This window comes from Dermacentor variabilis, chromosome 2, assembly GCF_050947875.1.
Source record: "Dermacentor variabilis isolate Ectoservices chromosome 2, ASM5094787v1, whole genome shotgun sequence".
NCBI classification, from domain to species: domain Eukaryota; kingdom Metazoa; phylum Arthropoda; class Arachnida; order Ixodida; family Ixodidae; genus Dermacentor; species Dermacentor variabilis.
Window position 1 is genome coordinate 204,605,943 of NC_134569.1, and position 15,489 is coordinate 204,621,431.

The 15,489-nt window shown below is 46.0% G+C and overlaps 1 protein-coding gene across 1 annotated transcript in view; it reads right to left on the minus strand.

Moving 5' to 3' along the window:
- The window catches only part of LOC142573055 (uncharacterized), a 44,622-nt gene that overhangs the window by 9,978 nt on the left and 19,155 nt on the right, over nt 1–15,489 (minus strand). Inside the window, exon 3 of the mRNA XM_075682557.1 lies at nt 14,569–14,708. Coding sequence (XP_075538672.1) covers nt 14,569–14,708 — 140 coding nt within the window. The remainder of the gene's footprint in view (nt 1–14,568; nt 14,709–15,489) is intronic.

Here is a 15,489-nt window from a genome sequence, read left to right on the forward strand (position 1 = left end):
GGCTGTTGGCTTCTTCGGAGGAGATTTCCTCTCCTACCACCATTTCTACTTCGGGCATAATGCCCCTCTTCGTCGGGTTATAGCCTAAGCCTACCCGCGCCTAGCGTCGCCGCGGCGTGGTCTACACAAAAAGTTCCACGGTTTCCGCGCAAAGGCCACTCACCGAAGGAAGTCCTCAGAAGAAACCGTGTCGAATGGCGTGCATTTCCACGGTAGGTGACACAAAAAGCAGACCGAAAATATTTACGAAAGCAGGAGCCGATCTTTCCACGTCCGCACTAGTCCAGTCAGCACTTCTGGCGAATTTCTTCAGTCGCAATGCTATGCGAACGACTTTCAGCTGTTGGTTTTCTCTTTTGCTCATATTGATTTCTCTCTATCTGTGCCTATCTTTAATAGCATAAAAGAAAGGATAATGTTATGATATTAAAGATAGGCACAGATAGAGAGAAATCAATATGAGCAAAAGAGAAAACCAACAGCTGAAAGCCGTTCGCATAGCATTACGACTGAAGAAATTCGCCAGAAGTGCACGCATGCATCGTGCACACAGTAACTGACGTAGCATGTGCTCTTGTCCCCCAGTCGCCGCTCCAGGTGCACGTAACTTTCTATACCGCGGTGCATATATATATATATATATATATATATATATATATATATATATATATATATATATATATATATATATATATATATATATATATATATATATATATATATCACATGACTTGATTTCTGTGTACAACGTTTGCGCTTGGTAATTTGCACATTGGTTTTGCGTCCCACACGTGCAGACTCCGAAATGCGTGCGCTCATTTCAGAGGCCACAGCAAACAGCACACTTCTGCGAAGGAAGTCGATGTTGTGTGCGTCGGAAAGTAGTAGTTGCGAAGATGGCTCTGTGAGCTGTGACAGCCTGCTGCTGCTGTGGCAGCTATAGAGTTCACCACCACAGAAATTCTTCAAGTATGACGAGGCTGTCATGAGGTCAAGGACAAACGTTCTGGTGGAGCAATATGCTCGGTATTAAATGTCAATAAAAGAACAGTCAGCAACGCAATCTGCATCGCAGTCCCAAGTTATTGCTTTAAAACATAATTATTCAATAAATAAAGGGAAAATTAGACGTACACCCAATCGTAGCAATTGCTACTAAGGAAACACATAAGGGTTCCTCGAAAGAAAAGCCTTGCAGTTGAAGAAAAATTCATCCAGCACTTGAGCCCGGGACCACCGCCTTTCCGGAGCAGCCGCTCTACCGTCTGAGCTAACGAGGCGGCCAGCAGATGGCAGAGCGAAGTCGAACTTATCGACAACTGGAAGCAAAGGCAGGTGTTTGAAGTAGTTGTTCTGCGGAAAACCGAAGTCGCCACCACGCGTGCAGGAATAACTCGTAATGGAAATTAGTCGCCTATGCAATAATGCCTGCGAACTGCATGGCAACGTTGTGCTGTAGTGGCTACCAGCCCACTGCGGAATACAAGGCAACGTCGAAGCAGCCCATGCTGCCAAAGCTGGACACGACACTTCGAGAGAAAAGGTCCAGATACCTTTCTCGAGAAAAGACGCGGCGACACTGGCTTGCCGTCTAAAGCGATCCCTCTGGACAGATGTGATCTACCAGTACGGACCCATATACAAGATAGATCCATCGTGCAACTTTTGCGTGTCGTGAGGCCTCAACAGAAAAGATCAAGCATGCTTTTACCGCATAAACCTCTACGTGGCCTACACAAACTACTTCAGGTGTAAGATTCAACTCACGGACTCGCCAATGTGCGCTGAATGTAGCGTCCCTGAAGACCTGTAAAATGTTCTGTGCGACTGCTACCGCTACGGGTGAGAGTCTCTGATGGCGTGACTGCGCCTTCAACGGGACTCGAGCTTGGCACTACAGCACAATCTCGGCCCATGGCAAAGCACCACCTTTGCGTCACGCGCCACCAACGCGCTGCTGACGTTCTTGCGGGCCACGAGCCTAAACTAAGCTTTGTAAATATCTGTATAGTGTGTGTGTGCGTGTGTGCGTGTGTGTGTGTGTGACTGTACGTGCTGTAAAGTGTTTATCACTGCATATATCATAATCATCACCCAGCACCTGGAATAGCATGGTAGGCGAACAGCCAGGCTAACATCTCCAGCATACCATTATAGCTTGTTTCTCTCTCTCATCGCAAATAGCTAGCTGGTGTTGGCACGAGAAAAGCATACGTGCTTTTGCGGCCTAATGAATAACATATATAAAGTGTTTACATATGAACACAACATAATAGGCATCCTACAAAGGAAGTGCCTAAAGCCCCAATGACATTGCCACCGGCATATTTACTTGCGGTATCCTTACAACACAGAAAAAAAAAGAAAGCGACTGTCGCCTAATAGAGCATCAGTTTGCTGCGCTGTGGGGCCAGGGCTTGAATCCCCGCCGCCAGAGGCGCTGAAATTTTTTTAAGCGAATGGGAATCTACTCGGCGAGGAACCGACCAGCGACATATGACAGACCGAGACGAAACCATTTAATGGTAGGCAAAGATAGCCTCACCTTAAAACTACGCTTGAATAAGTGAGTGCGAGAGGTAAATGGTAGAATATTAAGTGCGTGACTGTTTTTTGTTGATGACATGTTTTCATGGGATAGGAATTTATGTGGGGAAGTAATCATTTGAGTTAATCAAGTTGAACAGAAGTTTTAAGATTTCTACTCGGCGCCGCTCGGAGAGTGCGGTGAGCCCTAACGAAGCTGGGTGGGAGGAAGGTGAGACGTTACAGCCATAACGGTGACAAATAAAACTTTCCTTTAGGCTGATTCTACCTTACTAATGTCGGAATTTGTGCATAGATTCCGTACGGTAAAACCATACCCGAATATTGATCTCATGAGGGTTCTATATGTTAAAAGCCATGATAGAGGTACTCGAAGAATGCGTCGCAAGTAATGTAGTTTTTTGAGGACCTTGTCACAAAGTTGTATGCGCGTAGCTTAGGACGTGTTAGCAGGAAAATGAAGCCCGAGTTACTTACACTGTGCTACCCACTGCAAAGACGTAGTTGAGTAACCGTAGTTAAATAGAGAAAGAGATGAACTTTTTGAGACGCACATAACAACCATTTTATTAAAGTTTATGATAATTTAATACTTTTACACCATTTTGAAAAACTCGAGAAATAAGTTTAACGGGAATCGCTGCCCTTAGGCGACGTAATTGTGTTACACAAAACACAATCGTCAGCATATTGATGTATCTTTGTGGAAACTGTAAAAGTAACGTCATTTATATACGACGAGGAAAGAACAGGCCCGACAACTGATCCTTGCGGTACAACTGATGACAGATGCCCTACTGTACAGTCAGATGAATTGAAACGAGCATATTGAGTGCGGTTCAAACATAAGCTCGCTATCGAGTTAACGAGGTTAGGGTTGTTTAGTATGATGCTGAGTTTGTGCCGAAGTTTTGATTGCGTGACGGTGGCAAATAGGCTTCGGAAAAATCTATGAATATTGCATCAATCTGATTACCTATGTCAGGAGCCTGCATGCTATCATGCATGAATTCTGTTGGCTGGGTAATTGTACTATACATGTTACGGAAACCATGCCGCTCATGGCAGAGAATATTATGAAATTCCGGAAATTCTGTAGTATGCCTTTAGATAACATATTTTAGCTATATTATCCTGTCTTCCCAGGTTCGCTCTTATAGTAAAGTAGCGTGAAGCTAGAATGAGCTTTGTCAAGACTAGCTGCTTATCCGCATAGCACGTGCAACAATTATCGCTTTGCTCCTCCCCTTCATCACCTTGTATGTACGCTGCTAGACGAAGGCATCTACCAGCGATCTCCAGTCAGCCTTGTCTTGCCTCGGCCGGCTGCGCCCTCTGCTTGCAAATTTCTTAATTTTATCCTACCGTCTCGTTCTACGTCAGCCTCGCAGCAAGATAGAGCGCCTTAAACTGCCACTGCAAGCATACGTCGCTGATCACAAGCAGGTAAGCTCCCCTGCAAAATCAATACAGCCCTCAATAGTGGTTGAGAATGTACCGCAGAACTGTAGCCTGATCCTGCATGCTATAGACTTTCAGTGGTTGAATTTATTGACGCCAAAGCAGAGAAAACAATAAAAGCACCATTATGAGTTGGTAAGTCTTGGATTCAAATAAATTAATTGTCAGGATAAGTGGCGTATTCGGTTTGCATAAAGTAAGTGCCAGCCGAGGGTCTGGTAGAACCGAAAGTAAGGTGAGGAGATTGAAATGCTCGTTTTGTATTGTTTATACTCTGAATACCGTGCGTGATGTTCTACTGTTCTCGCTTTCCCCATTGTTTCGTCAGGCAATTGCGCATGGTGTTGTCTTCAGGAGACATATACAGCTCCACTTCTCTTTTTCTTTTTTTTTCTCTTTCTGTTGCGCTGCACCCGCATGCTTTGATATTTAAATTACGAATATTCCGTTTGCACATAGGGTAGATGCTGGGCGAGGATGACGCTATCTGTTGTGAGACATATAGCTTCACGCCTGCGCCGCTTTATTGTTCTGAGAGCTCCAGTAAGGATCTCAGAAGATCAAAGCACCCGTGAGGGCGTTTTGGGTGATAAAAGGACGCTGCCGACAGAAATCGCTTGTTTGGCAAATACTCGAGGTAGCGGGCGCAATAGAACCGCTCACAAGATTACAGGCGCTTCATAAATGTCAAGGAGAAGGTGTAGATTACGCGTGTGTTTGTCTTATACGTGCCGTGATTGCGCTCACGTATAGGCAATCCAGTGCGCAATAAAACATCTAGAAGCGTAACCTCGTAGTTTACTGAGTGAAGTCAAATTCTTCAATTACTCATTGTACTATCGCGCTCAATATAAGCTGCCACGCGTGGGTCGTGACTGCAGGGACGCTTTTGAGCAAAAAAAGTGGAGTGTGTCGCCATTTGAGCAGCGCGCATACCCCCTGCTTTCGGTCGTGCGCTTTCTTCGCGGGACGTTAATTCATTGGCCCACCGAGCAGCTACCGCTGCATCACGGATATAAAGGGAAAAAAAGAAAGAAAAGAAAAACAAGAATGGTTACGAAGCTAGGTTAGCTCGCGCTATGACGAAGCACGCTGCGCCAAAGGCTAAGGACTTAGGGGATTATTTGAGGGCCACTGCATTGTCGCGCCGCGAAGAAAGCGAACGGCGTAAAGCGAGGGGGTATGCGCATTTCTGGAGTGGCGAAAGCTTGTGGTCTTCTTTTTCTTATTTTTTGTCGAGAGCGCAGCTGCGGCCACGGCTTGCGTGTTGAAGCTCACGTTGAGTTTATTGAAACAAGTTTGTTTTGTCATGTTAGATGCGATTACTTTGTTTATATATATTGCGCGGTAAAAAAAAAACAAGCAAGGAAAGATGATATCTTTTCAGAGTTTCTTTTTCTCCAGAAATTGGCGGCAGAGTAAACTGAGGAAGGTGCACCAGAAACACGAAGTCGGACACGACCTGAGAGGCACAGAAACCGCAAGTCTTATTCCACTGGCGTGGTTCCGCACTCTGCCTAGATCGACATGTCTTTTACTTAAAGGGCCCCTCACAAAGCCACATACAAGATTTCGGTTATACGCTGGAAGTTACGTGCACTCAAAGGCGTGTTCTACCGCAAAGTTTCAAATTAGGTAATTAATAGCAGACATAGAAGTACTTCCAGTGCCACGAATTTCAGGAGGCGAGCTTCACAGCCAACAGAGGCGCTATCCCCACATTTCTCCGACTAGCCTCCGCAAGGGAAATTCCTTCCCTGCGTTCTCCCATGCCGGAGCCGGAGGATTGCTTGACAGATACGCCACGGGCCCCGTCTTTCTTTCTGTCCCTCTCTCGCGTCTTTGCTGCGTCGCGCACTTCCGGAGACGGTCTCCCGCGCGAGGTGTTGCGTTTGTCTCATTTCGCGAAGCGCACGATTTTGTGCGCTCTGCACGAGAACACGAGATTAACGGCATAAGTCAATGCCACAGTCACGAGCACTGACTCAAACGCAAGCGGCCGTGTCAAAGAGCACGATCGAGCGTTGGAACACGGCACAAAGTGGCCGATTGTGTCGTTTTCTGCGCGCGCAACTGTACGACCTCGGAACAAGCGGACGAAATTGAAGTACGCCACTCTTGCTACGGCACGAAGTAAAACAAAGACTCGCAGACATTGTGTTTGTGGGTTTTATTTCTCTAAACTTTTAAGCGTCTATAGAAGCGTTTTTCAGCAGCGGCGCGCGGGCGCGGTCATGTTTGTTATCACGTGATCGCTCCGGCATGATGGCCTTGGGTTGAACGAAACAGGCCGCTTTTATATTCTCCCTAACATACGTACGGTTCCCGTAGAAGAAATATTTGCGGCAGAAATCCGAGGTCGGCCTATAGTGTCTAATAACAACACACCTACCGAGTCACTAAGTACTTAAATCGCCACCTGTCAAACATCCCTACCACCCTCCCATCGTTTGTTCAAGTGACGCCGCACTTCCTTCTAATTATCGACAGAATCAACGCCTATCAAATCCTTTCCACCTGCGCTATTCTAGTCACTGTGGATGTTTCTGCCCATTACACTAACATACCCATGAGTGCAGGAATTGAAGCCGTATCTAAATCGCTCGCGGTCAATCCCCAAGCGCACGCTCCTGAAGTTTGCCTGTCACTGCTTAGGTTAGTTCTCACGCTCAACTATTTCGAATTCGGTTCTACTCACTACCTGCAAACTTTCGGCACTAGCATGGGACCACCACTCGCTCCCACGTGCGCGAACACTTTCATGGGACAGCTTAAAGCAGACCTGTTCAAGTCCTACCCTTTAACACCCCACACCTATCGGCGTTACATTGAATACATGTTTATAATATGGGAACACGGCAGAAGCGCGTTAACCGACTTAATTAGGCATTTCAGTCGCTTTCATCCGACTATTCTATTTACTGATCACCTATCTTCCAGTCAAACCAACTTTCTCGATACACCGAAAAAAGAAAACTGAAAACGACACTGACAAACGACATAGCCAGCACAATGACAAACGACATAGCCATCAATATTTAGACTACAACAGTAATCACCCGCGACACTGCAAGCAAGGAATTTTTGTCGCACAAGCGAAACGAAAAAGAAGAACCTGCAGCGAAGACAAGGAGTATATCCACCACTTAAGTGTTCTTAAAGCAGCGCTAGCAGAAAGAAACTATCCACAATTTGCTCTCGTCAGAGCTTATGATGTCGCGTCAAAACGGGAAAGACAGTCAGAATTAGCTAATAAACAGCATACACTAGAATCTCGCAGACTGCCAGCCTTTATGGCAAAATATTCTAATGACCTCCCAAACATAAATATCCTAAGAAGATACCATCCAGTATTATCAAGTAACCAGCGTCTGAGAAAAGCGTTCGCGGGTGTACCAAGGGTTACCTATCGCCGAAAGAGAAACTTTAAAGACATGATATTGCATGCAAAAGTCAGCCAACGTCATTCCCCCATAATAAAAGCGTGCTGTCGCCCCAGGTGCAAAACCTGCAGGCACCTTCAAAGCGACATTAAAATTAAAAGTACCGCAAATAGTTATACACACGAAGTGAGAGCTAGCTTTACTTGTACAAGTTCGGATGTCATTTATATGCTTGAGTGTTCCTTCTGTAAGAAACAATATATCGGTGAAAAGGAACAATCACTGAAGGTCAGATTAAACGGACATCGCGCGGACACAGCTAAAAACTTCTCAAAGCTGTTGAGGAGCACTCCAACCAACCAGGTCATAACTCAAACTCTACATCAAATTTCCGTTCTGAACGAGATAGAAAACACAGAGAATCATACCTTATCCGTAATTAAGACATTGCAACGAATAGGCATACGATTAAAAAAGAGCTTTACAAGCTATTCCCTATGCTAAATTTCAAGCTATAGGCAACCACACTCACTTTGGTTCCTTACTGGCTTTTCCCCCCCTTTCTTTCCTGTTTTTTTTTCAGTAATGTTTTTTTTTTCAGGAGCACCGTTTTCTGCCGCTCCTTTTATTATCTCTTTCAGAGAGACGATAGCCCACTGACCTCCAGCGAAGCAGATAAGGGAGGTGTGCTGTGCGCACGACCGTTGACAAGCCGGCTGACACGCGGCCGTGTCATTGGCCTTCTGCACAGCACTCCTTTTATTCTCAATCCTACACCCTCGCCATTAACACACCTTCGGTCGTTGCCGCACCCACGGTGCAAGAATATACCATGGCCGCACCCAACCGCCTTACTTCCTCTCCCCTTCAGAAGCATGCTGGGCTAATAGACAGTTTTTTTCATGCGCGCCACCATATTGCTACGCAGTGGCGCCATCTATGGACAGTCGGCATGTTGGCTCGGGCGAGCGCTCCATTTTGCATGGCAGGTATGCGTTCGGCGGTAGTTTCAGGCGTTTGTTTTCGCGCTCGTGCGGTCTGTTTAGTATGGGGTGGCGTCTCCTACTTGGAAAACGGTTCTGTGAGACGTACTGAAGCGGTTGAAGTCGACATGGCCGGATTTTCTGCTGGCGTTGAGGCGGACGGAGCACCCACCGTGATGTGTGCGCGCATATATTTGAGCCTACAATCAGCCTCGAATATCAATTTTGTATTTCTGAAAGTTGCATTCACTAATATGTCCTTATTTCAGTATTATCCTCTAGCTCTAAGCTACGGTTTAGGGGCAATGAAACATTAAATTAAGAGTTTGATGAAATCTCGTCTGGTCGGGAAGTAACGGCATGATAGGTAGGAAATACAGAACGCCGACCAAAATGGGGTTGTCAATGAGACATACCGACGATCGTAACAGCATGGGTACCGTTCTGCTACGATAGGAGCTGTGCTGTTATACTTTCCCAAGCTTTCAAACTGTTAGCTGAAGATTACATTGCGTGACTACTTCGTTCGGTGGATGAAGTTTCCAGACATGAATAAAATAGTTTTGGTTAGTAATAGCAACATAGCTTACAGTGGAAGCTATACTTGTCCAGCTAAGCGACCGTTTACGAACTGCGCGAGCATCCTAAGCAGTAGTAGGTGCTGGATTACAGATATCTTTCTTGTACGAGGTCTGTTAGAAAATTATCCTACCTTATATTTGTTTTGCGAACACCTAATGAATATCAAGCATGCGTGCTTGCATTAGCCAACCTCTAACCTTCGTACGCATGCGCGAATTTTTTCCTGCCTGTTGATAGCGTCAGTTGCTGGGACGCAGTGTTTGATTGAGGTCGTGCGCAGTGCTCTCGTCGGTTTTTTATTGCAAGGAAAGTGGCAGAGCGACTGGAGCAGCGCTACTGCTTCAAATTTTGACAGAAACTGGGCGACAGCCATGTGGAAACCATACGGAAGACTTAGACGGCTTTCGGTGAAGATGCTATGAGCACCACACAGACTAAGGAGTGGTACAACCGGTTATAAGATGGCCGCACATGGGTGGAGAGCGAGCCACGCTCCGGTCGGCCATCAACATGCCGAAATGACCAGGTCATTGCCGAAGTGAACTCTGTGGTGATGCGGGAACATTGTGTGACTATACGAGAAATTGCGGAAGAGGTGGGCATCACCACTTTTTCTGCATATTCCATTATGACCGAAGATTTGGCCATGAAGATAGTTGCGGCCAAATTCGTGCCGAAGCTGCTCACGGTGGAGCAAAAGCAACTTCGTGTTGAAGTTTCATAGGACATACTGGATTCCACAAACAGTGACCCCGACTTCATGAACATCATAATCACTGGTGACGAGTCCTGGGTGTACGGGTACGACCCGGAATACAAATCCCAGTCGTCACAGTGGAAACATTCCACATCAACTAGACCAAAGAAGGCCTGCCAAGCACGCAGCAACGTCAAAGTGACGCTGACTGCTTTCTCTTACTCGCGCGGTGTGGTAAACGACGAGTATGCATTACAGGTCAAACAAACACCAAAGAGTACTACAGGGATGTCCTCTGTCGCCTACGTGATGCTATGCGGCGCAAGAGACCGGAGTTGTGGTCAACATGAAATTGGCGCATCCATCCAGACAATGCTCCTGCACATTCTTCGCAGTTGATTCAGACTTTTTTTGGCGAAAAACTAGACTCCTGTAGTTCAACAGGCTCCTTAATCTCCTCTTATGGCCCCTGCGACTTCTGGCTGTTTCCCAAAACCAAGAGGCCAACAGACAAGGGAGGACATTATGGCTGCAACGACAGCTGAGCTAAACTCCATTCCGAAAGAGGCGCTTCTCGGAATCCTTCCAACAAATACAGCACCGCTGGGAGAAGTGTGTGGAGTCCCTAGGAGACTACTTTGAGGGTGATTAAGTTTCCAACGCTTCCGTTTTGCCACTTTATTTCTTCTGCGAAAGGTCGGATACTTTTCCAACAGACCTCGTATATAGCGCACGGTCCAAGCATGCGGCATCAACGTTTATAGATCTACAAACGTTGTGGGGCGTGACTATGCGAGGTCGTATTGGGGCGTTAGGCCCGTTTTCTCTTCCTTTTTCGATAAAGAGGATGATAACCGAATGCTGTTTTTCGGTTGTGTTCGTTCCGTTCCCTACGGCGCACTCACAGCTATTACGGAAATTTTGTTCTCAAGAATAGTCATCGCATTCTCTTTATGCGATCCCCCTCGGATATGATGGCTTTGAAGGACAAAAAGGCAATGCCGAAGCACACAGCTTAAATATGTATCATGCTGGTTCAGCAACCGCAGTGATCGTTGTATTAAGCAGCGCCATCGACCTAATGCAGGAGGCTAGGGTAGATATATAGTGATTTCAAGCCTACTAGACTTGAAATGCGTGAGAACCATGCCGGTATATCCCAAATATTTGATAGCGCCTGCCGCTTAGATGTTTCGTCGTAGCCTTAGGTTGACCGTACACGAGCATGCGCTCTTATGTTTTAGTCGCTATTAAGCGATCATATAGTAAACAGATTTACCATTTCATGCTGGTAATACAGAGACGCCGGTTCTCTTCGTTGAATTAAAACCGATATACGCAAAATAGTGCACAACACATACACACACCGCGGCCGATAATGCGCGTCGCGTGTTCGCGCCCCCAAGAGATATTTCCGCTTAGTGTAGTTACCGATGCAGCGGAACACTTCACTGACGACCTTATATGAACGGACATTGCGTAAGTACGATCTAAAATCTCTGAAAATCGTTCCGCAGCAAGCGACAGGATCGATGGATGGATATTATGAGCGTCTCCTTTGAAACGGGGCGGTGGGTTGCGGCACCAAGCTCTTCCTATTATACTGCCTAATGTCCTACTTAGGTTAAACAATAAAAAAAAACACTATGAACTCACACGACCAAATTTTCTGATTCCCTATTGCGAACTATGCTTTTGTACATCTCAGTTTTTTGTAGTATCCTTACTTTTCTTCCAGCAATCCTCCAATCACCTCTTTCTAATCCCTCTTGCCGGACAAGTTTACTTTTCCACTGCTCTCGCCGAACCCAAGGGCTTCAAGGAGGCCAGTGGTGCCTAAATCGACCGCTGGGAAGACGTCTTCATATTCTAGTAAAACATGCTCCGTAGTTTCACTAGCTTTACCGCAGCAAGCACATGCTTCTTCTTCCTTCTTATATCTCGCTTATAGGTGCGTGTTCTAAGGCAGCCCGATCTGGCTTCGAAAAGTAATGAGCTTCTCTTTGAGTTATCCTAAATCGTTTCTTTCCTGATTTCGTTTTTCCCTCTTAAGTAGTTACTCATGGCAGGTTTCTTTTTCATTACCGCCACCGATGACATTATTTCAGCCTCTCTAACTTTCCGCCTGACGTTCTTTGTTTTCTGTGTTGCCCAGCCTTCAGGCCGCATACTTGCTGGTAAGCTTCCTAATTCTTTTCCACCACTGTGAATCAATGTTGTTCCTGTAGAGATACCTCAACACTCCCGCAGGAAATTTACTTTCTTCTATATTCCTCAGTCGTTCTTCACACTCAATTTTACTGCGAGCTTCCCTCACTTGAAAACTAGTCCAGCTGAAATCACCCTGACAGCCATGCATTCAAGCAGTGCCGCGCCGGATCGCACAAGCCAGTGAGGAGGAAAGGCTCAAAGCGCGCCCTTTCCTCCTCGCGCGATGAAAAGGTCAATATGTGGTGTGTACGTCGCCTTGAAAAAGAGAAGTACACTTCTCGAGACGTTGGCTCCCGCTTTTACCGTGTTCTCGTTTTGCTCGTCGTCTTTTAGCTTAGTATGTTAGGAAAGGAGGTACAACGAGAAAGAAAGAGAGCCGTACAAATAACCCTCTCAAAAGGCCGTTTTAGCCAACAGTGCAAAATAAATGATCTTTTTTTTATGTACGCATAAATTTGCAAATTGCTTTCTGTAGCGTCGACACCATGCTTGTAGTTCTTAAGAGTTGCAGGTGATCAGAATCGTTGGAGGTGGCATGTCCTTACCTAAAATAACGAATGAAAAAGTTATTTTTCTAAAAAAAACGCTTTGTACAACCACCTTTACTATGTATTAGGCACACTTATTATTGACTTCGAACGTACTCAGTTACACTTTAAGCGTTCGAGCCCAAGCAACACGATCCCGATCCTTGGACTGTGTTGATTGCGATCGCAATTCCAAGCCGGATCAAGGCTCGATTGCGATCGCAATTCCAAGCCTGATCAAGGCTCGATCGCGATCGAAAGCGCCCATGTGACAGGGGTGTAACTTTGACTGTAACTAAAGCATTTTATAAGTGAGAGCTCCCGTTGCAGCCTTTCAACTTCATAGGAGAGCAACGCCAGCTTAGTAATCCAATCAATATTTACTAATTAATGGAACTCTAAGAATATAATTTAGAGATCCAAACGAGCGCTTTAGTACCAAACTGTATCTACTTTGTTATTTTAGTTCTTTCATACTTCCGCAGCTGTCTCGAGCAGCAAAAAAAAAAAAACAAAAGTCAGGTTGCCGTTATTGCTTTTTTTTTCTCATTACGAAAGTACACGCAAATCTTTCTCTCCTGTTTCAGTGGCCTACGAATACACGATCAAGGCAATCGACCCAGACGGGAAGGACGCACAGAAACGGCCTCGTGCAGCCTTGATTCATCAGCGGCCCGTGCGTTTCATAACACCGGCGTGCAGCACTGCCTAATGTCGCCGTAACGTTCCTTGCGACCCGCCACAGCACAAGCTTCTCGTCTAAATCTCCACGTTGTACAGAATAATGTTCCACGTCGCCCGACAGCACACAGCGTTCAGCAAACGGCGCTTGTCGGACGCCTCTAGCTTTGCTTTGGCGACGGAGCAAGGGTACTTTAGTTTTCACGTCCAAGACCAGCAGAGATGCCGAAAGCGCGCGGCATGCCGGTGGCGCCACGTGATTTCAGTTACAGAAACGAGCTGCTGCAAACCGCCGCATGAGATGAAACTAATGGTTGATGTTACCCTGAACAATTATCGAAGCCTCGCGTCACCGTGAGTGACGTCACAGCGCTGCAACTTACGTAGGCGATCTTGTGCGACTGACGTTGACTCGAGCTGGGGGGGCGGTGCCCGCGAAGGGCAGGCCGCAGAGTTTGGTTTGAAATTTCAGCTATTTTCACGGCGCGCGGGGTTGTAATGCTTTGCAGACGCGATCGTTAGCGCGCATTGTGCGCGCTGCGCTTGTCAGTTCAAAACGACTGTACACCTGGCAAGGTCTATAGAGCACGCAGCCTATCTCCAGTCTTCTATAATGGATTCGCGTGGTGTTCAGCTCCTCGCAGTTTCCTGTCTATTTGAGTAAACAGCTAATGTAGCCGTATAGTCGAGTTACGCACTTTAAGAGCGCATTGAACATTGTTAATGACAGTGATGATGCAGCCCGAGGAAAGTCCGTCCTGTCATTGGCAGATGCAGCGTCGCTCGCACGTTGCTCTCGCTGAAGAAATGCCAGTCCTAGTCTTAGTGGAGCCGAACTACGGCTTTAAGAGGGCAATGAACAGTGACAGCAAATCTGTAAAGCAGGAATTCTCGCAACACGTAGCAAAACGCCTTCTCGTTTTTCTAATCAAGACAGCAGGACTTCTAGGTTGCATATTCGGTGATCAAAAAATGAACGTTGAACTGTCAGAGCGTAATTCCTTTTACGATTTTTCGTTTGTGGTACCGTTAATTCGAGGAAAAGGATTCAACGCGGAATGTGTGGTTCGCTCAGTGTTCTCTCTCTACCGAAATTCGGTGGGCATCAGGGCGCATGTATCTGCGTAAAAGGTCAAAGTGTAAAGGCAGCCACAGGGTGAGATAGAGGGCAAAATGCGGCAACTTCAGTATAGCGCCTTCTAGCTCTGTGTTCTTCGTCCTTAGTTAAAATTCGGAATTCGGCTAAAAGCTGTCACGTGCTTAGAAGTCAACAAAAAAAAAATACTAATCGACACCGAAATTCCAAGCGCCAATACGGAGGAAGTGGTATCACGCTCACTTAATTTTCCTTCACTTTTAAATGTGTGCTGATGGTGCACTGCGGTGCATTTAGGGACACTACAGCCGAATGAAAATTCACGGCACGTTGACGCCGCGTGCCGACAGAAAACAAACAAACAAAAAACTTAGGCGTCAATGGCAGCTTTAATACTTACTCTTCAGAAGGGATCCTTCGTTCGCACAGAGGACTTCGAGCCCTGCCACGAAAGAACTCTCTTGGAGAGCCAGCGCCTTCCTCTGTTCCTCGGGGCAGTCTGGACGTGCGTGGAAGTCAGTGCAAGACTCACTCTTCCCGCTGAAAGTAGTGAAGCGTATCAGGGAGCAGTCGTTATATATATATATATATATATATATATATATATATATATATATATATATATATATATATATATATATATATATATGTGCGTATATACACTCTCCAACAAAATTACGCTGCTTGGGTCGTATCTTGCCGCACAACAATAGTCGTCATCTTTCTTGTCCGCATTTATTTTCTTTTTTCTTTATCGCTGCGAGCCCGGTACTTCCCAGTAATGAAGGGCATGCGCGTTATCAGCATGACAGCATTCCGGAAAGGAAAGTAGCGAGCGCGGCGTTTTCTAGGAAGGAAACACAAGCAAGGCAGATGACGATTATTGTTCTGTGGCAGACATACACCCCAAGGGGTTTACCTTTGTCTAAGAGTGTAATGTATCATTCTATTGTTTGTACCTTGTTTAATTAGATTATACGTCAAGAATAATTAACCATTTTCTGAAGCAACGAAGTTAGGCGAAAAATTCCAATTAGGAAGTTGTAGATCGCTTTGAAAAACGTCTGATTAGACAGTTTCTAACTCATATTTATTAGGTATTAGTGTTTTTCAGCTTACTGCGAATGCCCGCGAAATACAAAAATAATACCACGTGACATACCTGTTTGCGCGCAGTGATGGCAGCGCTCCCGAACTGTCCGCGTACAAAAGAACAAAGACCCTAGCAGGGCGTGCTAGGGCGACAGGGCAGTGACGAAGGCGTTGACCGTGCGATTTAATCTAGCGATGTGGTTCCATCGAGGCGGTTAATGATGGCCAT